The sequence below is a fragment of the Camelus bactrianus genome, chromosome 6 (assembly GCF_048773025.1).
Source record: "Camelus bactrianus isolate YW-2024 breed Bactrian camel chromosome 6, ASM4877302v1, whole genome shotgun sequence".
Taxonomy (NCBI): Eukaryota; Metazoa; Chordata; class Mammalia; order Artiodactyla; family Camelidae; genus Camelus; species Camelus bactrianus.
This window is the reverse complement of record NC_133544.1, coordinates 29,187,155-29,213,441: the sequence shown is the minus strand read 5'-3', so window position 1 is coordinate 29,213,441 and position 26,287 is coordinate 29,187,155. Positions and strand designations below refer to the sequence as shown.

Here is a 26,287-nt window from a genome sequence, read left to right as displayed (position 1 = left end):
CCACAAATGGGCCTGTGGGAAAAACCATGATGACAGATTAACCACATCTGCTGTGGGTGTGGGAAGGAGCTACAGCTACCCATGAGGCTGTTCACATCCTGCTTTCACTCAGAACCCGCCTCTCTCTTGGCCCCGGTCCAGGGAGGCAGCCACCTGCACAGTATTCAGATGGCAGAATGAACGACGCTGAAGAATCTCCACGAGACAGAAACCAGACCCCCGGGGGTCGCCCCTGCAGAGGAGGGAACGATGCCCTGGGGTGATGGGAAGAGGTTCAGACCTCAGCTCCAGAGCCCAGACCCCTGGGGTTTAATCTGGACTCTGACATATGGAAGCAGTCTGGCCCAGAGCCTGTGCTCACCATACTATACACTTCCTTTCTAGCAACTTCTCTGAGCCTCAGTTTCTTTCATTCTAAAAGGTGGCTGGTGACACTACATGCCTGTTAAAGTATCCTGTCTGGCCAGGCACAGATCTGGAACTCAGCAAGCACTATTCTCATCCATCTTCTTGTTTCTTCCTCTCTCTTTGGTATTCAGAGCCTTAAAAAAAATTTTTTTTTAGGTAGTTGTTAAATTTTCCTTTCTAAAAATCTGGACTTCTAGCTTCTTTTGAAAAACTGGAAAATCCAGCAATGCTGGATATGTACGTATACACAGCAACAATTGGTTAGATCTCAACAATCAGTTAGAACCAACAATTGGTTAGGACAATATCTCCCCACTTCTCCCCAGTCCCCACTCATCCCTATCGCTCACTCCTGGCCCATCTCACACATCCTTTACTTCCTTGCCCCAGTGGGTATCTGGGCTTGCTTCAGACAACCTTAGTTGACTACTTCTTAGGCTCCCCATCCCTGCTTGGTTGAAACTTTTCCTGTCAAGTCTCAATCCCTCCCTAAGAGAACAATCTATTCTTTTCTTCTTATTAACAGGCAGAGACTATTTTCCCACTCACAGAGCAAAGTACCCCACTATGTGCAAGCCCTTTGAACATTACTGAGCACCTACTGTATGCATGGTGCTGCTGGGAGCCTGGGCCATGAGAATGCAGAAGACATGGCCTCTGCTGCACAGCCGAGGGGGTGGCACACATAAGGCACCCTCCCCCCGCCCCTTGTGGTGGCCACCAGCAGCAGCCTGAGTCCACGATAAGGCCAGGTCAGCAAGCTTTTCCTGTAGAGGGCCTGATGGGAAATCTTTCCGGCTTTGCAGGCCAGATGGTCACTGTTGCAACTATTCAATTCTGCCTGTAGCAGGAAAGCAGCTAAAAATATGTAAACAAATGGGTGTAGCCAAGTTCCAATATTTACAAAAACCCGGGTCAGCCAGGTTTGACTCCAAGGCCTGTAGTTCGCCCACCCCTGTGCTAAAGTTCCTCAGCTGGATGGAACAACATCAAACCTTTCAGTTTCTGGAAAAAAAGAGGAGGACGGACTTTAGAGTCATCAATCAGAGAAGATGTCTGCTCCTATGGATTTATTGGAGCAAGATTCACCCCCCACCACCAGGAAAGGCCACCCTCTGGGGCATTTCTCCGGAGTCACACAGACCTAGATTTGGGTTCTGACTTTGCCACTCGCTGACGGTGGGCCTTTGGACAAGTTGATCTCACTAGACATCTGCTTTTTTATTGTAAAATGGGGATAATATTTAAAGCCACCTCAGACGGCTGTGGTGAGGATTAAATGAGATCACTGGTGCAAAGGGCTTCAGCCTGTACCTGCCACAAGCAAGTGATCAATAATCAGAGCCAAGGTCACATCTCGAATGGATGGATGGATGGAGACTGTGTCTTACTCACCTTTTGATCTCTGGTACCACACAGCAGGTGCCCAATGAACACTTATGAATTCATGAGACACAGTACTGACGGGGCCTGGTTACAGTATTCTAGGCTAATCACCTCGACCCTCCCCAAATCCTTCAGAGCCACCACAATCACACAAGAAACTGTATGACTTCCTCAATCATCAAGAACATGCTAATAATGGTTTAAACCGAGATTTTTTTTTTAATTTTTTTTCTTTAAGTGAAGGGAAAAGAGTCCAGAAGCTGCTGTGCAGGGACATGCTATTAAGAACGTTCCTAAAGGCTTGTGGATATCCACCTTGCAGGGGCTCCCTCCCTCCCTCCATCCGGCCAGCGTCTGCACGCGCCCCCAGATCACCGAGCTCTCCACTCGGGATAGCGCAGCGCAGTGCAGCTGGTAGATGGCATTCCACACGCTCAGGATTCCAGAGTCCCAGGGTTCAGCGGAGGGGTTGCCAAGGTGCAGGCCAGGGAGTGGGCTCTGGGTTCCCCGGGGCAGGGCTGGGAGGATGCTGAGACTGGACGGCAAGTGCTGTTTCCACAGGGCAGAAAATCCGGCTCCAGGGCAAGGTCTTACTCACCTTCAGCTCCTATGGACACCAGTTTGACCCCCTTGCTGGCTATGAAGTCCAGGGCCTTGTTGACGTTGGAGATCTTGTGCACCCTCATCTTGCCTCTCTCTGGCTTGGCCAAGCGTTCCCCTGAACACAGACCAAGAGGGAGAAGGCACAAGTGAGATGCTGTTCTCCCATTTCTCAGATCCAAACTGCCTGCGGCCACTCAGCTAGTCTGTATTAAGCCCCTAATATATGTCAGGAGCTTGGCTGGGAGCTAGGAATATGGGGATGAACAAAGTTTGCTGCCTTCATGTCCTTATGTGTAGGAGGAGAGAAAGAGAAACACACAGAGCAATATACACAAATGAACAAATACCAAGAAGGATAAATGCTTTAAATAAATGCTTTAAAAACATGCTACAGAGGAGCGTAGGGAGGAGGATGAAGGAGCTGTGAAGTGGTCGTCAGGGAAGGACTCTGAGTGAGAGGCAGCCAGGCCTATACTGCAGGGAATGGTGATCAAGGCAGAAGGAACAGCACACACGAAGGCCCTGAACTCCTATTCTAGACCATTTTGGCCTGGGAGGGAGTGTGGGTCACTCCAGAGTATTTTGAAAACATTCCTTGTGTGTTAAAATGGAATTGCCCACAGTGTCCCTCTCTCATTTGAGAACCGGCTACTACTTCCCAGGTGCACCCTCAGCTCAGCCCCAAGTCAACCCTCCACTCACACTCAGCTACCACTCCCCACCCCCACCTCCAGCTTCCACTGGGAGCTTCCGCTGTTCAGGCTTTAGGGTCAGAAGTTGCTGGGAAACAGGGCTTAAGGAGCTGGTTCTCCAAACACCCTGTTAGAGCACAGAATATAGGTGTCCAGGGATCTCCTGATACTATCTGAGAAATGTTTATGTGCAACATGTGTGCCCATACCTGGGGACGGGACATACAGCTTCCAGGGTCTCTCAGAGGTCAGGGACCCCAGAAGGCTGAGAACCACCATCCTAGAGCCTGAAGCTCAGGGCCTTTGCATCTGCCACTGCCACGGTCTCCAGACCAGATCAGCTGCATCCTCTCCACTCCTCTCCAAGCACATCAACAGTCTGGCTGAGAGACCCTGATGCTGGGCCACACCCCACCACCAGCAGAGCAGCACTTCTGCAGGAGCCCCCCAGCTTCTAGAGGACAGACTTCCTGCCACACATGTGATCTGGCCTGGAAGCTCCCAGGAAGGACATGGGTTTTATTATTATTCAATCAAGACTTTGCACCTGCAGCTTTACCAAGGCTGTGGCCACTGCCCACCCTCTCTGGCAAGGGACCCTACTGCCCCCCTGAGCAGATGAGATGCCACAGGGGTCCCTTCTGTTAGCAAGGATGGAGGCAGCAACATGTCCCCCTGTGGAAGGCTATTCCCGCTAGAGTCCCAGCCCTTAGGGCCTGCCCACCAACTGCATACCCTAGCTAGCACAGGACTTCAGGGCAGTGGAGGCAGCAAGGCTGGTGGTTCTCAAACTTCACCCAACACAAACCACCTGGAGAACCTGCTAACTGCAGGTCCCCCCATCCCCTGCCTCCTGAGTGTCTGATTTAGGAGGTCTGGAGTGTAGTCCGGGAATCCGCACGCGGCCAAGCAGTCCTGCTGATTCTGGTGTGAGTGGTCCAGGGACCACATTTGGAGGATCTCTACAGGAAGCATCCCCTTTCCTTCTCCCGTCATCCTATCCATCTCCAGAGATGTTCAAGTAGGAAAAGGCAATGTCTCTGTGATTCCATTTCCCTCTGCTCCAGGAAAGAGACAAGCCGGCCTCACAGATGTGCACAGGCTGGTCCATAATGTGGGAGCACCTGGTGGTTATGCAGAAAAGCCCAGCGGGGCATTTGGTCACTCTAACATTTGCTGAGCATGACCTATGTACCAAGTACAGGTCTAAGTATCTGGGACACAGATGAGACCGTTCCAGCCCCAAGGGGCTCAGTGTACAGTGGGGAGAAAACATGTGAGCCAAAAATGACCCCACCATGTGGACAATAACACAACAGAGGAATCAGGGGGGTGTTAAAGGAGCCCAGAGGAGGGCAGCCACTCAAAGTAGGAGTGGGGGCCGTGGCAGTCAGGGAAGCCTTCCTGGAGGAAACCCATGAAAGCTGAGTTTTGAAGAATGAAAAAGAACAATGCCAGATTTGTCTCATTGCTTGTTTAAACTAAGACATGTTGGAGGAGGAGGCCGGGAAGGGCACTTTAAAAGAAAAACGATACAGCAATTCCTGAAACAGTTAAACACAGAATTACCCTAGGGCCCAGGAATTCCATTTCCGGGTGTATACCCAAGAGAACTGAAGGCACAGACTTGAACAGGTATCTGTCCATCCAAGTTCTTAGCTGCATTAGTCACAACAGCCAAAAAGTGGAAACAACCCAAGTGTTGATCGACGGATGATGACTAAACAAAAAGTGGTGAATACATCCAATGGAATATTATTCAGCCTTCAAAAGGAAGGGAATTCTGATACATGCTACTTCATGGATGAACCATGAGGGCATTATGCTAAGTGAAATAAGCCAGTCACAAAAGGACAAACACTGTATGATTCCACTCATATGAAGAACCTAGAAGAGTCAGATTCAGAGACAGAAAGTCGAATGGTGGTGGGAGGGGGCTAGGGAAAGATGAATCGGGGAGTTGGTGTTTTAATGGTATGTTTCAGTGTGGAATGATGAAGTCTGGAGACAGAGGGTGGTGATGGCTGCACAACAATGTGAATGTACTTTACGCCTCTGCATACATTTAAAAACGGTCAAAATGATAAACTGTATGTTATGTGTATGTTACCACATACACACAACCCCTACACCTACCCCCTACAGATGTCACCTGCAGTGGAAATATTGTAAAGTGCTAGGGGAAGGGGCGGCTTGTACAATAGCAAGGAGAGCAGAGGGCATGCCAGCAGGGGAGGATGGCCGGTGTCCACGGTGTCCCCATAGGGCAGAGGGTCTGAAGTCCGACACATTTTGGAAATAGTTAGTTGAAAACAAAGCAGGTGCCCACTCATGAAGGCTCCTGCTAGGTATGCTGAGGAATATGGGCTGCAGGCGAAAAGCCCCAGAGAGGCACTGAAGGGTTTTAAGCAGGGAACAGCCCGACCATATTTGGGCCATTGGAAGAACCCTTGGCTGCAGTGTGGGTAACTAGGGCGGTGGGGAGGGAGGCGCTGGGAGGGTTCGAAGGCCTCTGGGCATCATGTAGGTGAGGGCAGACACAGGCCCACACTGACACCATGGTAACAGAAATGAAAGAAGTTTAATAGAAGAAGGAAGTAGAATAAATGAAATGTGAATGCCAAAGAGCACAGAAAGAGCTGTCTACGATTCCTAGATTAGGTTTAGAACAAGAAGACTGCAGGAGGAAAAAGAGATTTGCAAGGACCAGGCACGGTACACAGTTTGGGACACTGGGGCACAGCCGGGTGGAGATGCCCCGTGCAATTCAGTATTTAAGAGGGGGCTCGAGGCTGAGGCTGGACTGTGATCAAGATGAAAGGTAAAGTGAAGAGAGCAGCTAAGACTGCCCAGTGCATCAGCCAAGGCTAGAATCTTGGGGCCCCCCACCCTTGGAGGTGGTGGAGGAAAGGTATTCATAAGAAGGTGGAGACACACATCCAGGGGGAGCTGTCCCTCCAGATATCTGGACATCCAAATCCAAGCTGGGGGCGAGATAAGGGACTGGGATCACCTGGATATAGGTAGAGAGACAGCAGTGGACACAGCCTTTGGAGATGGTCAGCCCTGGTTGCATTCTTGACCACAGAATCCCAGCATTTGGAGGAGAGCCTTCAGAGACCATCCTTCAAACCCCTCTTTATGCAAATGAGGATGCTGAGGCCAGACGGTAGTGACTTGTCTGAGGACATGCAGATGGTCAACAGCAGAGCCAGGACCAAACTCAGTTTCCTTGTCTGAATTCACAAGTCACCCTCAACTTTTTTTGAGAGACCTAAAGCTAGCCCTGAACAGAGGCAGAGCAGAAGCAGAGGTTATCAGAGCAGCATTCCCAAAGTGGCAGAAGCCACTGGGCAACACCTGATCCTGGCCCAGGGTAGCCCTGCCCATCTGGCATCACCTTTGCCCCGGCACTCCCCAGGCCAGCAGTCCACCTCACCTGAGATGACCTCCAGCAGCAGCATCAGCTTCAGGCCATCCCGGAAGTCCTCCTCGATGTTCTCGATCTGCGTCCCTGCCTTCCGGAGGTGGGAGTTGCACCATGCTGTAAACGTCTGCATGAAGGAAAGAAGAGCCAATGGTCAGGCTCCCCCACAAGACATGTGGTCTCTGAGACCCTCACAGGGGCCCCAGTGGGCCCCCAGGACTTGTCTGCCTCATGCCATCTTTCCAGCTGTTCCATATAAGTTATGGGGCTGGCTGGCGTTGTCGTCCTTGTTGGTCAAGATATCTAATGGGACCAAAGAAGGCAAGAAAGCCACTCAGCAGAGCCCATAAAACCTCTCAGCATGGCTATTCTCCACCGTCTCCTCCTCCTCATCATCACAGGGCAACAGCTGAGGGGTCTCCCTGCAGGGCCAGCAGCATGAATGGGCACCAGTGGGATAGACGGAGTAGCATCCTCCTTTAACGACTCCCTTCCCAACCTTCTTCCAAAAACATCACCACCACCCACATTTAGAAGTGCCACAATTCCGTTCTTAGCCATTTACCTCTTAGACTATAAGGCTTAGTTTTGATCTTCACAGTTACAAGGCAGATGTCCCAGAGGTAACATGTTAAGCCTCATTAACACCTTGGTGTAAACTAGTTTATTAAATCCTTCTCCACTCGACAGATAGCTAAGGAAGAAGATTAATGTTTTGTCGGGGACAGAGTTCAGAGGCGCAGTGTCAGGATAACATGTTATGTGTGGGTGTTGGGGGTAGGGGGTGGAGGCACATTACTTAAGCTGCAAAAGTATGAGCAAGAATTTCAGAAAGGAAATGTAAGGAGACTAAATGAAGACCATCGGCATGGTCAATTTCTGATCTGGGGGGAAAAAGCAGCAACACTGAAGCTTCTGTATTAAGTAGATAATGATCAGGCAGGCCACCAACCAAGCCATCCTGTGCCAACAGCCCCCGACCCTCACCCACCAGGGATTCACACAAGGAACAGGGTCACTCAACAAAAGAGAAATAAAAATTTCTCATGCCCATCCAAACAAAACTTGGGCAAGTATCTCTTCCCAGCTGTCACAGAGAGAACTCTAACTCCAGATCCAAGCCATTCCTTAGCAACTAGAGGTTTCTCTGCACCAAGTGGTACTCTCGACTGCATGGGAGCTCAAGAGCCAAAGTTCAGTCCCCCACAGCTGGGCCAGCCAGCTCTCTTCCCACCTGTCCCGCAAAGCTGCAATGGTGACAGTGTGTCATTCATCATAACAGCAGAAACCACACTAGAAATACCCCTCCTCTTCAGAAAGGTCACCAGACTCATAATCCCACACCACCACTTCTTCTTGCCCTGGTGAACTCTGAAGAGAAGTGGCAGTGAATGGGTGGGAGAGGGGAGGAATGCCACACCAGTGATCACAGGGGAGAAGAAATGGCTGCGTACATTTATAAGCAAGAGTTGAAGAGCCTGTGAGCAGTAAGAAGGGGCATTATCAGTCTGCACAGGTGGGCAGGAGGGGGCAACATTATGACACCCACGTTGGGCCTCATCCTTAAATCATGTCTCATAGGAACTTACCCACGCCGGATACTTCTCTCTCCCTGCAAACACATCTCCACTCGGTAGGCCAGCCCACTCCCACGACAGACAAGAGGGTTGTGTGTGCTGTCCCAAAGCTTTGTAAGACTGGCACATAGACTGGAGGTAGGCAGGGGTGTATACTGATTCCCCAGCCTGTGATGTCCTCTGTGTCATGCTTGGCTAATTCACACTCATCTTCTAAGATCAGGCTACGATACCACCTCCTCCAGAAAGCCTTCCTGACAGCCACCCACCCCATCAGGGTTGGGGGCGTGGAGCTCACAGCACCCCACACCCACTCCGTCACTGCCCCATCCCACTACACGGTGGCCACTGGTCAGCTTCACATCTAGACTCAGTGTTCACCCTAGAGTCCCAGGGCACAGAGTCAGAGACACAGCAGTGAACAAAATGGCAAAATTCTCCACCCTGGGCAGTGCACATCCCAGCGGGTGTAAAAATCAGGCTGCTGGGGGGAGGTGCAAGTGAGGGCTCGATGCAGAGAGAGAGGGTCCCTGAAGACCCAGCTGCTTCTGAACGATTTCAGGGCGGGGGCGTTATGGGTCAAGCGCTCTCGGGGACCCTCTGGAAGCAGAAGACGGCTCAGAGGAAAGGGGATGTCGTAGGGCAGCAGGGTTGGTATTGCAAACCTACAGGGGATGAGAGGCTACTTAATTTTTATTTTCATTTTAGCATAATTTTTTTGTTGTGTAAAACATGTTAAAGATTTCAAAAATCTTTCAAATACACATAATTTAGTTAGTGGTTCCTTATTCGCTCTCAGTTGTCATCTGTCCATAGATGCACCTCTGCCTGGGTGTCAACCCACTGTACGTCCATGGGGGGAGGGGGGTCATCTACCACCATGTTGTTTTTCTTTTTCTTTTTCTTTCTTTCTTTTTTTAAATGGAGGCACTGGGGATTGAACCCAGGACCTCGCGCATGCTAAGCACCCAGTCTACCACTGGGCTATACACGCCTCATCTTGTTTTTCTCCAGCACTTTGCTCTCATCTCCATCCCAGGCCCACACTCAGCCTCTGCCGGGGGGTTTCTGCTGAGTGAGGGAAGTGGGCCACCCCAGCAGCTCAAAGGGATAGCTTTAGGTCTAATGTGGCCAGCATCCTGGTGGGAATCACCAGAATCCCACAGGTGAGGTGCTGTGCGATCTCACTGTTTACCACCCAGGCTTAATGGGGGGGCAGGGATGAGAAGAAGGAGGAAGAGGCTGTGTTGGTAAAAGATACCACTTTTGCAAGAGGAAAAGTGCCGTAAAAAGCAGCCCACTTCCTGAAGAACCAGACCCAGAGCCCTGGAGGCCAAGACACCCCTGTGTTTGTCCTGACTCCCCACACAAAGCCCCGCTTCTGAGGCCTCAGGGACTGTGCTTGGCTAAAACCCCCAAACCCCGACCCAGGCCCCACAGGTAACTGCCCTGAAGGGGCCTCTGAGCACCTCCCAACTAGGAACGTCCCCCCAGCAAGCAGCACCCAGCCCGAAGCTCAGCCAGGGAGGAGAGAGCGGCAGTAACTCAGTGATGAAGCGCATGCCCTTCTCTTCGAGGAAACCAGATCTGGCCCTGTGCTCAGAGCCTCTCCTTACCAGCTGTGTGACCTTCCGACTTGCCTGCCTAAACCTCAGGTCCCTGAGCGTCAAACAGGGACAGTGACAGCACTTTGTAAAAGTCAAGTGGATTAACAAGAAAATATATATAAAGTGCCTGCCGCTTAGAGGGTGCCCAGTAAGTGGTAGGAGGGAGGAGACAAACTAGCTCCCCTTGAACCTCCCCAGGGAGGGCCTTGAAGGACTCGGCCAGCTGGGCTTCCACCCACATCCTCCTGCCTGCCTCCAGCCACCAAGCTCCATCCTGGGCTCCACCCCTGCGTCCCCTCGACGGCACCTTGTGTCTGAGAACTCTTGTTGTGGACTAGTGCTGATGTATTTTGGGGAGAAGGCTAAAACTGAGGTGTGTGAGCAAGAAAGCTTGTTACTTTGACAGTGGCCTTGTGGGTCCCCAGCAGAGGAGGCTGACAGGGCCCGAGGAGGGGAGAGAGCAGGGTCAGCAGCCAGCCCCTCCATGCACACCACACACCCAGCCTCTCTCCTCCCACGTGGGTAGGCCCTGGTCTTGAAGGCCGAGCTCTGGGGCACCTTTCCCTTAGCAGTGCCCCAGGGGTCCAGCAAGGACGAAAAGCCAACAGCCACAAGGGATGCCCGTGGCTAGAGAGCCTGGCCCCACAGCCTCCAGCCCAGATGCCCCAGCACAGTGGGCTGTGCTACCCCGGCCAGCCTCATTCAAGTAAAGGGCAGGGGACCATTTTACTGCCTTACTTTCAACTAGGCCCTGCCCTATCCAACCCTCCCCTTGCTCCAAGAGCTCCATCAGGGGGCCTTTGCTTTGTTTCATAGCCTGCCTAAGGGGTTAGGAGCTGAGGAGCTGACGGGTCTTCGGTAGATCCACTTGGTTGCAGGATGAGCTCAGGGACGCAGACAGGTCTCAGCAAAGTGCCTGTGCATCATGCCGGAAGTGCTCACAGCGCTACAGTGAGGCCCAGAGCGCTTCTTGGCAGCCCCTCTCCACTCTGCACCCACCTCCAGCCCTGCAGCCCAACCCTGGAGGGCCCTGCACAGAGACAGAGAGGCAGGCAGAGACCTGGACTCCTGCTCCACTTCTCACTGACTTTGAAGCATCTACTATGTTTAATCTGGCACAAAGGTGATTTTAAGAGACAAAGAGTGTAACTATTCAGCACTGTAATTCAAGGTTGCACATGGGCCTGGCCAGGCTCCAACAGTGGGTGGGGTAGTACAGGACACTGGAGCTGGGCTGCATGTACGCTCATGCATTTTTCTTGAAACAGTGGCCCTCCCGGGCTATGCTTTGGTTTTCCACTCAGGAAAGGAACATGGGCACAGAGAACTGGTCACCAGCGTACAAGCTGATAAATGGCAATTAGAACCAACCTCATATTGGGGCAGGGGTGGTGAGGGCACAGGAGGCATCTCTCGACTCCACATGGGAATATGGGTCCTTGGTGCCAGACCTCCAACGAAGAAGGGTCAGAAATCTGGACTTTTGTGAGTCCTCTCATTTCTAAATGTTGGTACAATTAAAAAATACGATATCCCACAAACCCCCAAAAAGATGTTGGCGGGCTCAATCTGCCCCGGCTAAATCCCACAGATTTCCACAGTGGGAAAGTGTGAAATCTTTCTAAGTCCCCTAACAAAAGAGTTACCGCACAGGAGCATATGGAGTGTTAACAGCTGTGACCAGCGCAGTTAACATTCCCAGCAGCCCACCGCCAGCATCAGCCGTCTGGGAATGTGGAAGCAAAAACTTGTGTGGACTTACTGTCAGGGGCCACAGGGTCTCTGCTCCTTTGGGCTTGATCAAGGACCCACACCTGTCACCAGCGACAATAATCAGATGTTCCACGCACGCACACCACCATGCTTTGTGAATTCAAACAAAGGTACCGATTTTCATTTATAACATTTGCAAAAAGAAGTTTCTGCTAATTCCCACTAAAGGGTGGGCATGAGAGCAAAGCCACAACACGTCACAGAGGGCAGGCTGATGCGGTACAACTCCAGCAGAAGGCGATCCGCCAAGGGGAGCTAAAATGGGCATAAACCCCTAGCCCAGTGCTGGGACGCCATCCTGCGTAAATAACGCTAAAGACAGAGAAGGGCCACGGGCACAAAAACGTTCTTGCCAGCATTATTTGAAAGGAAAAAATTAGAATTCTATTAATAAAGTATTAGTTAAGTAAATTATGGTTCATCCACTTAATGGAACATTAGACAGCCAAAATGATAGGTTCTGAAACTATACATGATTATGGGAAAAGGCTTATATGTAATTAACAAAAAAGCAGTACACAAAATAGTTTGTACCAGAGATTCAAAACTATGTGAGCGATCACATGAACTCAAAAAAAAAAAAAAAAAAAAAACGGAAGCAAAATCCTCCCAGACGCCAGCACGCGCCTGTAACTGAATCACTGATGACTTTTCTCTTTCTTTGCCCAGGCATCTGCCAAAGTGGTTGGCGGGTCCCAATCCTCCCTGCCTTCCTCTCTGCTGGCACTCTCCTCTGTGATGTTTACTCGCCTCCGCACACAATCCAGGCCGTCCACTCCTGGCTGACCTCTCCGTTGGTCTTACAGCAGAGCAAACAAGATAACCTACCTGCAACCAAATAAGGCTGGCTCAGCGGGTGAGGGGACAGCAGTGTCACCTCACTGGCCACCAGGCCTCATGCTCACATGTTGGCCGCAACTCTCCCAGGCACATCCTCCTGCTCCCCTGGGATCCTGACACTGGACACCAGCCCCAGTTTACTCTAGGGGAGTGATTGTTCGGAGGACAGGGGTCAGGAAACCTGGGCCCTGCCCTGGCTGAGGCAGGCGTGTGTGACACCTCACAGAAGTCACCTCAACCCCCTGCAGCTATGTGACCCCAAACGAGGCCCTCAGACCCTGCAGGCTGGAGCCCAACAACCTGTGCCATCATAACACGCGAAAGTAAAAGACACAACCAAGCAGAGCATCCGGGGACAAACTTCTGCTCCCCTGTGGGGCTGACTGCAATGTGTAGGCTCCGCTCCTTGTCAGGAGAGGCCAGCAGATTCCACAGGGGCAGTTTCATCTCAATGGCTCAAAGCGTGATCAAGGTTTTGGTCTCAGGACTGCCCACCCCTCACAATAAGACACCTGTTATGAGTTTAGTCCACAAAAGCTTTCTGACAGAATATCCCTGGAAGGGCACACGAGGACCTGGCACGGTGGCTGCACCCAGGGCGGGGAGCCCGGGGGCTCTTGACAGAGGAGGGTGGGACACCTGCTTCTCACAGAACACACTTTTGCTTCTTTTGAATTTTATTCCATGTGCAGTCATTGTCTGTCTCTCTGTGTGTTTTTTTTTAAAGCTATGCAAATATAAGAAAGTCTGTCTGGAAGTGTGTCCATTTATCTGTAAAGTCAGACCTCTCGGAAGAGCTAGCGAGAACTTCCCATTTCTCTGGGATTGCTCGGGGTGGGTGGAGGGCCAGTGCTCAGGAATTATCAGGGGGAGAAAACAAACGTTTCCAAGTTAAAAAAAAAGAATGGAAAAAAGATGAAAAGGGAAAAATTATTCGGTCTATTTAAAAGAATTAGTAAGAATAAAATAAGATACTGTATAGAGAAAGGGTTGTGAAAAACTTTAAAGTGCCTTATCCATGGAAAATATTACAAAGAAAGGCATAATTAGGGACTGGGACATGAGGATAAGACAGTAATTATGCACATACATCCACCCCAAGAGTTAGGCAGCAAACTGTTAACTAGGGGAGATGAGAGACAGCACCCCAGCCCAGAGACCCAAAAAAACCCAAACAAGCTTCTAAGCCTTTTGAAGATGGAACAGGGCTTCCCATACAAGCAGGCTTCTCATCATGTGGTTTTCCTCTCCCTGGAATAGAGCCAACCAGGACCCTGGTCTAGGCTTATCAAGTGAGAAATCAGCTCACCAGCCAGCCCCTCTACCTGGCCCCCTGCTTCAACTTCAAACACCCCTTGGGTGGTGCCCTCCATGCTGCCAGTCAGAGCCCGCCCTCCTCTGCTGCCATCAGCCATCACGTGCAAGCATCAGGCAGGGGCCCCTTGAGAGTTCAGGGCCAAGGTCTCTGCAGCGTCTGCCAGCCCCCAGCAGGAGGTCACTGTGGACCAGCCAGGGAGCGTTCTCTGTCCCCCTCTCCCTCAGGCCACCATGGAGTCCCTCTGACCCCTACCCGTGGTCTGGTCTGGCCAGGGAGTGGGCACTGGGTAGTCTGTCTAAGAAGAGGCCTGCCAGCAGTGATCTCAGATGCCCAGTGTTCCAGTAACATAAATAGGACTATCTGGTTAACTTATCAAGGGCTGGCTGCCCGCCTTTCAAAGCAAGCTGTCAGCTGGCTCACTCACAGATGAAAAGCAGAGTCCTCAAGAACATCTCCACCCAGATCTGTTTACTTTCCACCACCTGGGCGTGGTGCTGATCCACCAGGCAGTTTCCTCTGCTCTGAAAGGGCACCTCTCTAACCGCCTACCCTCAGGTCATGTGAATGCTGGGAGCCCAGAAACTCAAGAGTACAGGCAGCAGGGGGGCTCCCGAAGGAACTGGCCATTATAACTGGACAGAGCTGGGCCCCAGCCCACACCTCTCCTTAGCTCTGTTTCTTTGGACAAGAGCTCAGTCTCAGCCTCAGGATGCCCACCTATAAAATGGGGATAACAGGACCTAAGCCAGGAGAAGGGTATAGCTCAGTGGTAGAGGGCATGCTTAGCATGCACGTGGTCCCGGGCTCAATCCCCAGTACTTCCACTAAAAAAATAAACAAAAAACAATGACAACCATTAAAACACCCCCAAAGACCTATGCCAGCACAGCATTAAAAAGGACCAAATTAGATCTTTATGTACTTAAAGGCCATCTGGTGCTCTGTTCACAAGGGATGCTCAAAAAAATGTTAATCCAGCCAGCCTTTGTCACTCACTGGCTGTGCAACTTGAATGAAGCTACCTAGGCCTCAACTGCTTCATCTGACAAATGGGGATACACAGTATCACGGCTTTGCAGGGTTGTTGTCAAGATGAGGACAAGAGAAGCAAAACACCCAGCAAGCTGCCCATCAGGACCAGGCAGGACTGGGCAGGAGCCCCACAATGTCCGCAGTCCTGCTGCTCTCACTTCCCGTTCCCTTTCTAGTCAAAGTTAATCATTCACAGCTCTACACGTTGGAAAGAAAGACGTCTGTTATTTCTTTCCTGGTAATGAGGAAACCCTGAGACCAGCTCCTGGCCCGGGTGAGGAGAACAGGAGTGGGAGGAGCAGGGGCCTGTGTTTCCCATTTATGTCCACCTGCAGCCCACTTCAGGAGACACAGCACCGGATGCCCGGAGGGTCTCCAAGGCCACTACGCCAAGGAACAGGGGCTGAATGGCTCATTCAAGGAGGCGATTTGACCTAATGACCACACCCCGGGCGGACAGAGCTCCCAGGCCCTCCCTGAGGCCAAGGCACCCCTTCCCGCCAAGGCCCTTGGAAGGCAGCCCAGGCCTGGGCGGCTCCGTGCCTTCCTGCAGAAGCAGGCAGAACCTGCAGTTCCTGAGAGAATTCAGAGCCATTTCAAAGTCAGAAGCACATGATTCCAGTGAAGAAACAAGGACAGTCCTTTCAGTCCTCCTGGCCGAGAAGCATTAGCTGCCCCGACCAGTCTGCCATCACCATCCACAGCCTGGCCTCTCCCAGGGACCAAAGAGCCAGCAGCAGTGGTCCAGCCATCGGCAGGCTCTGTCACTATGATCTTCGTGACCCCAGACTCACTGAGCCTCAGTTTCCACAAAGATAAAAAGAGAGTGCCTACCCCATGTGACTGACCCTCCCTCCTGAGGGAGCATTGCGTGACCTGACACAAAAGGCTTAGCCCAGTGCTGGACACAGAGTAAGTGCTCACAGGACGTTAAAAAACCACAAATGTATCTGCAGAGTCAAAAATAGGGTAGTGGTAGCTTAGGGCTGGGGGCGGGAAAGAAGTGGGTGAGAGCTAAGGGTCTGGGGTTTCTTTCAGAAGTGATGAAAATGATCTAAAATTGACTTCAGTTAGGGTTGCACACATCTGTGAACATACTAGAAAAGATTATAGTGCACACTTTAAATGGGTAAACTATACGGTATATGAATTATATCTCAGTAAAGCTATTATTAAAAAACAAAACAAAACGCTAAAATATTCCAGGACCTCACTAAGACTTTCTTTATCAAGACTTTTTTATCAAGGGTTTTGTCTTTTTTCACCAATTTGGCCCACTGTCAAGAAACCAGTCTCCAAGTCAGGCCCCAGATCCTCACCCTCTCCAGGTACTAAGGTGAGGATTCCAAGGTGGAAGGGCCTGGTCTCCGGTCATATGCAGCACCAGAGTCAGGCCTTAACTGTGGGCTTTTGGTGCCTCTGGCCTTGACGATGCCTCCCCAGGGAGTGGTTACTCTGAAGATCAGGTCATGCCCCAGGGCATCTGCTTAACCATCAATGGCCTGTTGGCTCCCCTGGGCACACTTCACGCCACCTCTGGAGGCCAGTGTGGGAAAGGCCTGCCCCCTACTGCCTACCAACCCTGAGATAGGGCCTGCCTGTGACACCTCCTCCATGTCTGGGTCTAGAGTCCAATTCTGGCCCCTGCGGGTCTGACAGCCCACAGGCCTGGCAGGCCTCAGCTCACAGGAATGGCCACACATTCCTTCCCCAAAGAAGGAAAAGCCATTCACATGTGAGGTCATTTGGTTTTTCTGGCACATGCTGAAGGCTCTGGGCCACTCAGTTCCACAGAGAACTTCCCCACATGACAAGGATTTGACCCAGCCTGGTGCTCATAAAATATAGGGACCTGTGGTCTGGCTGCCTCGAGCACCTAACTTGACTCCTCTGTGTAGTTATGGTGTGACCCTCCACTTTACAGCCTGAAATCTCGAAGGGCTCATCTGTGAAATGGGAATAATAGAATCCATCCCCCTGGGGTTGTGGTAGGAATCAAACAACACAATACCTGACTTATGGTGGGGGCTCAAAAAGTAAAATAAAGTACAGTTAGCTCCCCTCCTCTCGCCAAGGTCACTTCTGTTGAATATGCTTTGATGATAGGGGAACAAGGGGCCAGACTGAGCTCCAAGTCCTCTATGGGCCTTTCTAGAGGCCAAACCACTTATTACAAATTTGCAAGAAAGAAAGAGAAACTGCTTGGACATTTTCCAGGTCTCTTCTCTGTGCCCCTAAATAACCTTCTGGGCTGGAGCTTTTGTTCTGGCCTGTCCCAAAGTCTACCCCCGGTACCCCCTTCCCTCTCAAGGCATCTCCTTCGGCCCAGCACTGGGAACTCTGACTTCCATGGTGCCCACTGTCACCAGGCTTGCAGCTGGAGGAAACTGGGGCATCAGCTTTGTCAAATGCTTTCAGGGACTTGGGAGGGGTTCCTGGAGGCCCCAGACCCAACAGGGACAGGCGCTGCACCTCTTTGTAGTGGGGCATGAAACTCCTGAAGAGAAGCCAAGGCCCAAGGCCCATGCTTCCACTGACTGGCCCGATGACACAAGAGCAAGGCAGAAAAAAATAAAGGGGGGAAGAAAAAAGAAGGGCAAAATAGCTCAATGTGGTGGTTCTCAAATTTAAACGAGCATCAGAATCTCCTGGAGGACTCGTTAAAACAGATTTACAGATCCCACCAAATTTTTGATTCAGTCGTTTTGAGCAGGCAGAGAAACTGCACTTCTCATAGGAATCCAGGCGGTGCTGATGCTGCTGGTCCAGAGACCACAGTGAGGACCCCAGGCTTGATGGCTGAGGATGGGTTTCGACACAGAAGACCTGGACTTGGTCTGGGCCTGCCACTTACTAATGCTGGGACCTCAGCAAGTTCTTGACTTTTCTGAGCCTCAGTTTTCTCATCTGTAAAATGGGGATAATATCATTCTCACTGGGTCGTTAAGTGGCTTCGGTGAGCTAATATATGGAAAACGCCTAACACGGGATAAGTTGTTAATAGTGTCAAGTTCCTTATTAAAATACAAGAAAGATATTAAACACTACATATAAAAATAGATTTAAAAAACAAATTTCTTCTGTATTACACAAGGAACTATATTCAATATCTTGTAATAACCTTTAATGAAAAAGAATATGAAAACAAATATATGTATATCTATGCATGACTGGGACATTGTGCTGTACACCAGAAATGGACACATTGTAACTGACTATACTTCAATAAAATAATAAAATAAAATATAAGAAAGAAAAAAGTATGCTCACAGAAAGGAGAGAGTAACAGGAAGTACTCAGGGCCATGGAATTACCTGTCTGTACCAAATGGTCACTTGGCACCATCCAGGGGTTACGGAGGTCCCCTTGGTACCCAGTGTGTTCTCAAGCCTGGGCCAGCATGCTCCAGCCAGCACTGTGCCCCAGCTCTCCCTGGCCCTGGGATCCTTGACCCGATCATGGACATACGATCAATAGGACGACCTCAGCCTAGACCCCATGCCAGTGCTACAATGCCACCTACCCCGTCCTGAGGGACCACCACCCAGCAGCCACATGACCTCACATCAAATGCAGGTAGAAATACGGCATCCCAAGGGAAAGTTTAAAGCTCCAGGGAACCTTCAGAATGCCAGAGACACCCTAAGCAGAAAGCAGGCGGTGGCGGCACAAGCTCAGAGTCCAGCAACTGTGCAAGCATCACAAGCCAGAAGGAATCACACCAGCAAAGTGAGCTCAGGGTGGGACGTAGCAGGCAGGGAGGTTGGAACATTAACAGACCACCTATAAACTGCCCCTCCCTGGGGAGTGGGGGCTTTCTGTAGAGAACCTCCAAGATTCTCAACTATGACACCAATTACCCCATGCCTAAGAGGAAGCTTCTGGTTCCAGGAATGCTGAATGGAGGAAGGGAACAGAGACACTTGGCACTTTAAGAGTTCCTCCTCAGTTGCATAAAAGGCAATAATTTGTCCCCTTACACACAACAGACCAGTAAACAATTAGAGAGCGGATTACATCAAATGTCAGTGGGGTTGAGGGACCCAGGCGTCCTCATGCCTGGCTGAAGGGTGGACTCTGCACCCATTTTGGAGAGCAATCCAGCACTACATGGTGAAATTCAACACGTACCTACCCAACAACCCAGCAATTCCCACCTGGGAATATGAAATCCCCTCCCAAAGAAATCTCTGCACAGTGAGCACTGGGGTGCATGGGAGAATGTTCATAATTCTGTTATTTGCGTTGACAGGGGAGGGGTTGGGGACGATCTGCGTGCCCATCATAGGGACACTGTGGGCTTTGCATGACCTGCAAGGGGCCCATGAGCTGAGGGGCCTAATTAAGTCAATTCTCTTCATTTGAGGTCCAGAAAAATCAAGTTTCTTCTCCCAAAATATAGACACAGATCAGCACATTATAAAGCAGCACAGAAACCCCAAAACTCCTTTACTAAGGAGTCACAGGCAACCTGTGGCCATGAAAAACCCCACCCAGGCCCAGGCGGACACGGCCCAATGCCACCACTGCCCTCCCGGCCCCTACTAAGACCCATCAGTGGTCTAGGGCGTCAGCAGCCCAGCACGGCAGGCCTGCTGACCAGGCAGCCAGCCAGCACCTCAGCATGGCCAGCCCGGCTCGAGGGACAGGTGGCAGGGGGATCAGAAGGGAGTTGAGGCTAAGAAACAGAAAATGTGTCTGTGGAAACTTCCACATTTCCAAAAGGGTGGGAAGCAGTGCAGCTGTAAGTAACCCAACTAACTGCTGGGATGGGGCGGGGCGCGGGGCTTCTGTCTGTGGGTGAATGTGTTCACAGTCACCTAGAAGCCTAGAGATCCACACCCGCTGTGTCCCCCAGCACCGGGCTTAACCTCAGAAACTGCAGTGAGTGGGAGAGGGGACCACAGAGAACAGAGTACTTACTGCAGCACCCCCACCAAGACCTTGTTCCAGTGTTAAGCCCTCAATTTCAAGATGAGGACACTGAAGGAAAAGTGGCCCTCTGGGAGGCCCGAGGTAGGGGGATGGGAGGGAGGGAGAGAGGGAATAAGATCCTGGAGTTGTTCAAAGATGTTGACTACTATGGCCTCTCGGTGAGGCATGCATGAACCATCTCAGCAAATCCACTCAACAACCCCATGCTGGGGAGGAAAGTAGGAGCAGGAGGTGTTAGGCAACCTTCCCAGTCACACTGCCAGTGAGAGGCAGAGCTGAGATTTGAACTGGGGTCTACAGGATGCCAAAGCCTGAGCCCTTTCCACTATGCTGGGGGCTGAGGCTCTTCCAGGTAAGCCTTCTACCTTTGCTCAGGCCAGGGGATAATGAGGAATCCACCAGCACCACCCACCCCAACCATCCAGCTCCATCCACCATCTGCAGCAGTTCCAGGTCTGCCGAGAAACACAAGGGGACCACAAGGGGACGTGTGCAGCTGTCCCCAGGCAGTTCCTGCACCTGGACCAGGGAGGGCAGCCCGAGACACTGGGTGAGAATCGCCCCCACGCTCACATCCAGCCACAAGAGAAGGTCCTGGACTTTGTGGCTCCCTAGAGATGCAGAATGGGCCGGGCAGGTTTTTCTCCTAAGTCTCAGTTTTGGGGAGGTGGAAAGAGGGTTTGAACTCTTGTCTCTTTTGACTTTTCAAACACAAAGCCCATTGAGAGAGGCCATGAACTATGATAGGGGCGGCCAAGTCTGGAGGGGGATGGGGGTGTGCCAGGGTGTGGGCAACCGGCTTGTTTGGGCTTGGATTGGCCCGATGTCAGCAGCCTCCCTGCTGCTGGCAGGCCACTGCAGGTGCTCCTGACCTACCCAGGCTCCAAGCACCCCCTGCCAGTGAGCTGGAATCAAGTTCATTCATTCATTCATTCATTCATTGAATTCTTTCTGAGCACCAACTGTGTCAGGAACTGGGGTCACATTTTGGGCAAATAAAGATAAAATCCCTAAATCAAGGAGGCTTTGGTCTGAAAAGGAAGACCACTGTTAATCAAAGACAAATATAAATGAGTGTATATTTGCAAATGAGTACATATTTGCAAAATGAGCTTAAATGCATACAGAAAAAGTTCCAGAAGGCATGAGGCTAAAACGAAGTCCTAACCTAGTCCAAGGTGTGTGTGTGTGTGTGTGTGACCACTGCCTTGAGGAAGTCAGTGAATTTTTAAAGCTGAACAATTTCAATTAGATAAAGAGATTGTAAATGTGAAGGGGGGGACCATAAAATTCATCATCCAAACTAGGGCACTTGAAAATAAAGAGAGGTGCTATTAATAATTACATCAGGACAACATGTGCAAACTGAGACTCATGGTTCCCAATACACGTGTGTGGGGTCCAGGGTGGTCAGGAGGTGGTGCTGACCTAGCAGGGGAAAGAAAATATCAGAGGCCCTAGGGCGAAAAGAATAAGGCCTGCTCAAGCCACTGGAAAACGGCCCCTGGGCAGGACAAGAGGGGGATGCCAGAGGCCAGAGGTCAGCAACCGCAGGGGCACGGGGCTCCGCTGTTACAACAGTTTCTCCTAGAGCAATGGGAGAGGTTTTATTTGATTTCAGCTGACAGTTGGATGGAGGGGGGAAGGTGGGAGTAAGGTGGGTGCAGGAATCAGGTGCTGGTTCACCCATAATTACACCTGCATCTTGGAAAGAGACTCCTAATTTTGTGTGAAGAGATCAGAGGTGGATAAGAATGGCAGCAGACAGCAGTGAGGAGAACATGCAAAGGTCCAGGCAAGAGACAAAGGTAGCTTAGCCCAGGGCGGTGCTGGGTGAGTTCAAGAGACACTCAGGGAATGAGGAAGGGATCAGAGGTCACACCCAGGTTTGGGACCTGAGCCAAAACCTGGCTCAGAGGAAGGAACGGGTGAGGATTCCACCCACAGGGACAGGCTTTCCACCCCGCACACCCCTGCCCTCCCAGACACCACAGTTACAAAAGAAGGCCCACAGTCCTCAGCCTGGCAGTCCAATTTGAAGGTCAGTGTGGAAGGACTTCAGAGGCCAGGATGCCCTCCCCACCCCTGTCCCAAATGCTCCATCAGTATTAACACAATGAATCCCCTCAACCGCCCTATGAGGTAGGTACTATCATGATTCCCATTCTAGAGGAGAAAGCAGACAGACACTGACAAGGTCACATCAAACAGTAGCCAGAGGAGCCAGAATTTGGGCACAGAGCTCGTGCTCAGCCTGATCCTCCTCGCTCCCTCCTCTCTCCTGACCCTCCTGAGGGCCCAGCAGCAGATCACGTGCATCAGCCCAAAGCAGGGCTCCTCCACTCTCACTGCCCACCTCACCCCAGTCCATTCGGATCACCCCGGGGGGGCAGGGCCAGGCAGAGGCAGCTCCTGAACCCCCCAGGCAGAGGTCATCCTCCTGTGAGGTCAGGGTGGGCCACCTGGGCCCAGAACACCCTAACGGAGCAACTCCAGCGCTTCCTTCCTATCCTCCCAAGCCTCTCCACCAACACGCAGAGAAAATCAGGCTGAAATCATCAGTAAGAGCCTCTTAAGGGGAAACTGGAAAGGGGGGTGACATACAAAGAACCTAAAATGTTTTCCTTTAATGGACCAGGCCAACCTTGGGAATAAGGAAGCATGTCCTCATTTCCCGCATACTCTGCCATCTGAGCAGGGGAGCCAGCCATGCCTGTGCTTCTAGAAGGCTTCCCAGACCTAACCAAAAGAGGGGGGAAGCAAGGAAGAAGTGGACCTACCTGCCCACAGGACTTCTGAGATTCCACCAGTGGCCCCGGGGAGGTGTTCAGGCCCTGTCCACCGGGCCCAGGGGACTCCCCCAGTGGCTCTGGGACAAAGCCCACTCTCGCCATGATCACCTGGGTCCTGATTTTCATAATGCACATCTGGGGAAGTGTCCTGGTGGGGGTTAGGGCTCTGGCCAACACCCTCCCCTCTGTTCCCTGTGGCTGGTCCCTGCAGGCCTCCCTCATGGGGCAGCAGCGAGGCACCATAGCTCCCCCTCTGCCACCTCCGCAGCTCTGTTACTCACCTCCTTCCGGTCGCCCCATTTCTCTCCAACCCCCACCTTTTCCATGCTTTACTAGAATGCTTGCAGACACAATGGACACACAGCCCTGGGAGATCTGAGTTCTAATTCTGGTTCCAACACAAGGGAGCTGAGGCCCCCAGGTCAGTCCCTTAAACGTCACCATCTCACCTGTAAAGTCTCCCCCTTCACATGGGGCCATACCTGCCTCTGACCTGCCTCAATGGGTTCTCATGAAGATCAGATGATACAGCCACTGAGAGAGCAGTTGCAGGAGGCAAGGTTTCCCAAGTTGGCCTAATTATAAAACATGACGAAAATACAGACCCCACCGTGACAACTGTCATTCTGGTTCAAGAGTTCTGGGGTGGGGCCTGGGAATCAGCATTTTGATCAGTTTAACAAGTAACAAGTACTCTAGGTAAATCCTAGAACCAGGTGAGTTTGGGCAACTCTGGGCTCCAGAAATGTACCAGAAGTCTTTCTCACCTGACCTGTGCAGAGAGGGAAAGAAGAGTCTGTGAAAGTGCTCCCTGGTTTTGTGCGTGCCTACCCCAGCTTAGGGAGCCCACCAGGTGCAGGACGACATCGTCTCATTTGGTAACCCTGCAAGACAGGTGGCCTTCTTTTTACAGACAAGGAAACTGAGGCTCAGAAGGAGGACCTGTGCAAGGATTCAGCTACTCAGATGGCAGAGCTCCCCTCTGCCCTAGGACTGGCAGCCCCAAAGCCAGGCTTTCCCTAACACCCTGAAGCCTCTGCAAGAAGGACTCCCCTACACGGAGAGGCAGAAAGGAGATGGCAGCTCCAAGCAGGACTTGCTCTCCTGTTCCCTCCCCTGAGCCTGGACATGACCCACACACGAGTGGTCCCAATCATCCCATCCTGCAGAAGAAAGGGGCTTTCTACTGCATGGAGTTGGAGGCCACTGTTTTCGGTCCCCAGACAGGAGGGAGACAGGGGTCCTGGAGCCTGCAATCTACAAAGGTAAGTAAGACCTACCTAAGAAACAGTCATACGGCAACCCTGGGCAGGGGCAGTGCTGAACCAGCCTGCCTGGTGCTGGAAAGAGGGGCTCCAAGAGGAGCAGGGAAGGGTGCCTAGATTCGGAATGAAGCCCAAGGTATCCCGGGCCCTCCCCTTCCCTCCAACACATAATCCCTGCTCAGGGAGCAGCAGCCGGCCCCACAGCAGAGTTCTGCAAGACTCCCTTCTCCCTGGAGAGGAAGCAATTTCCTCCTGCAGAGGAAACTGCCACCACCCAGCCAGACAGCATCACACTACCCCTTCCTCCTCTCACCCAGCCTCTCCACGGACCAGGTAACCGAGAAGCAGAGGGGCAGCACCTCAGCCGTCCTAAAATCTCGCAGAGTCCTCAAACAGGCCTGGCAGCTGGTGGCTCCTCTCCCATTTAGAGGACACAGCAGTGACACAACTGACATTTAACGACAATTATTTACTAAACACTTTGTCCTAATTATCTCGTTTACTCTTCAAAACAAGCTTTAGAGGTAGGTTTTGATCCCCATTTTAGAGATGGAAAAACTGAGGCTCCAGAAGGTTAAGTAAACCAGCTAGCAAAGAGCAGACCCCAAACCCCAAACCAGGAATTTCCTAACTGAATGCCAAATTCTTTTCACTGTTTCCTCTTTCTCTCACTGAGCATCTACTAAGGACAGGGCACTAGACCAGCCACCACCAGAACAAGCTCCCAGGGGCCCCCAGCCACATGGACAGATAACTACACAGCCCACCAGTGAGACGGACTGAGCCCAGGGGTGGGGAATGATACACAGACCCCTGCAGGGGGCCAGGGATGTGGCTCTGGCAGAGGTCCACTTCACACAGCTGGCAGAAACCAGTTCGTTCTATACGAGACTCCGCGGTGTAGGCACATTTGGGGGTCCGACTTGAGACAGTAGTCGACTGCGAGTAGAGCAGACTTGGAGAACAGAAAGCAGGAGAGGAGATCCCGCTCCGTTAGCAAGAAATAGAACTTTTCTCCAAAAGAAGCTGGGAAGTGTTGCATTAGTCTCCAACTCCCTGGCCAAATATTCATCACACACTAACCCTTTGGGAGAGAAACAGCCTAGGGCAGGAAGAATTGGGAAAAAAGCCAATAGGGAAAATGGGGCCAGCTGGCTCTGGGGGTCCCCATTCCACCCCAGGTGCCCAGGAGGCTGCAGCCCCCTTCCCCAAGTCTACAGCAAGCGGAGGGCAGGGACCTGGCCCAAAAAGGCCCTTCTCCATCAGAAGATGCCAGAGCTTCACATTAGGCCAGCAGCTTCAGATTTCCCCAGAGCTGCGCTGCAGCCAGCACTGAACACAGTACACCGCGGCGACCCAGCTGGCCAGCCCACCCACCTCTGCCGACAGCTACTGTGGCAGGCCCAGCCGGCCAGGGACCCGGTGCTGGGGGAGGAGGAAGGAGGGGGACTGCCCAGGGCCCTGTGCGGACCCATCAACCCTGCCCCGGGGGCTCAGAGCACCTGAGAGACACAAACAGTAAACACATGAAATACAGCAATTCCATTTCTGGGTATATTCAGAAAAGAACTGAAAGCAAGAACTTGAACAGGTATTTGTACACCCATGTTCACAGTGGCGTTATTCACAACAGCCAAAAGGTGGAAGCAATCCAAGTGTCCATCAACAGATGCATGGATAAACAAAATGTGGCGTGTACATGCAATGGAATATTAGTCAGCCTTAAAGAGGAAGGAAATGCTGACACACACCTCAGCAGGGATGAACCTTAAGGACATTGTGCTGAGTGAAATAAGCCAGACATGAAAGGACAAATACTGGATGACTGCACTTTAACGAGGGACCTAAAGCAGCCAAATTCACAGAGAAGAAAACAGAATGGTGTTTGCCAGGGGCTGGGGGAGGGAGGAGGAATGGGGAGCTGTTGTTTAACGGGGACAGAGTTTCAGTTTTGCAAGATGAAGAGAGTTCCGGAAAGGGACTGTGGTGATGGTTGCATAACAATGTGAATGTACCTAATGTCACCGAACTGTTTACTTAAAAATGGTTAAGATGGTCAGTTTTATGCATGCTTTACCACAATTAATATAGACATAAAAATTAATTAAATATAAAATCTTATGTGTGGTGTAGAAAAATAATCATGTTACCTATGGGGATTTTTTTTTTACTATGAGCATGTCACACTTTCATAATAAAACAAAAAGACACTGAGACTTATAAGGCAAAAATGTTTCAAATCGTGACTCATGAGGGTGTTTAAGAACTCCCCATTCTTAGAATGGGACAATGCTATCACCTGACTCCACCCCTTGCCACCACTAGCCAGTCCTGCGGAGGATCAGGAGAAATACCCCCACAAAAGCAATAAGGCAGACTCGGGTGGGGGCCAGCTGGACTGCACAGGTGTCCCCCAACCCTCCTCCACCCTTCGTGAAACCAGCAGGAGGGAAGTCCCCCCTCCCCGAGGGCCTGGGGCGATGGGGGTTGGGGGGCCCCTCCCTGGGCTCTGACTCCAGGGTGACTCCAGCTTTAGTTTCCCCAGAAGGAAATGAGCTAGTCAGCCCTTTTTCCCCTTTCAGGAAGGCACAAGGGAGTGACTTGGCCCATCCCTGCAGGTCCCAGCTTTTCC

At 51.5% G+C, this 26,287-nt stretch overlaps 1 protein-coding gene across 3 annotated transcripts in view; it reads right to left on the bottom strand.

Moving 5' to 3' along the window:
- ACTN1 (actinin alpha 1) overlaps positions 1-26,287 on the bottom strand; it is a 91,707-nt gene that overhangs the window by 36,699 nt on the left and 28,721 nt on the right. For all 3 annotated transcript variants that reach the window (XM_010962305.3, XM_010962306.3, XM_010962307.3), the window contains exons 2-3: positions 6,529-6,643; positions 2,393-2,512 (exon numbers count right to left, since the gene is read on the bottom strand). In XM_010962305.3, coding sequence (XP_010960607.1) covers positions 2,393-2,512; positions 6,529-6,643 — 235 coding nt within the window. The remainder of the gene's footprint in view (positions 1-2,392; positions 2,513-6,528; positions 6,644-26,287) is intronic.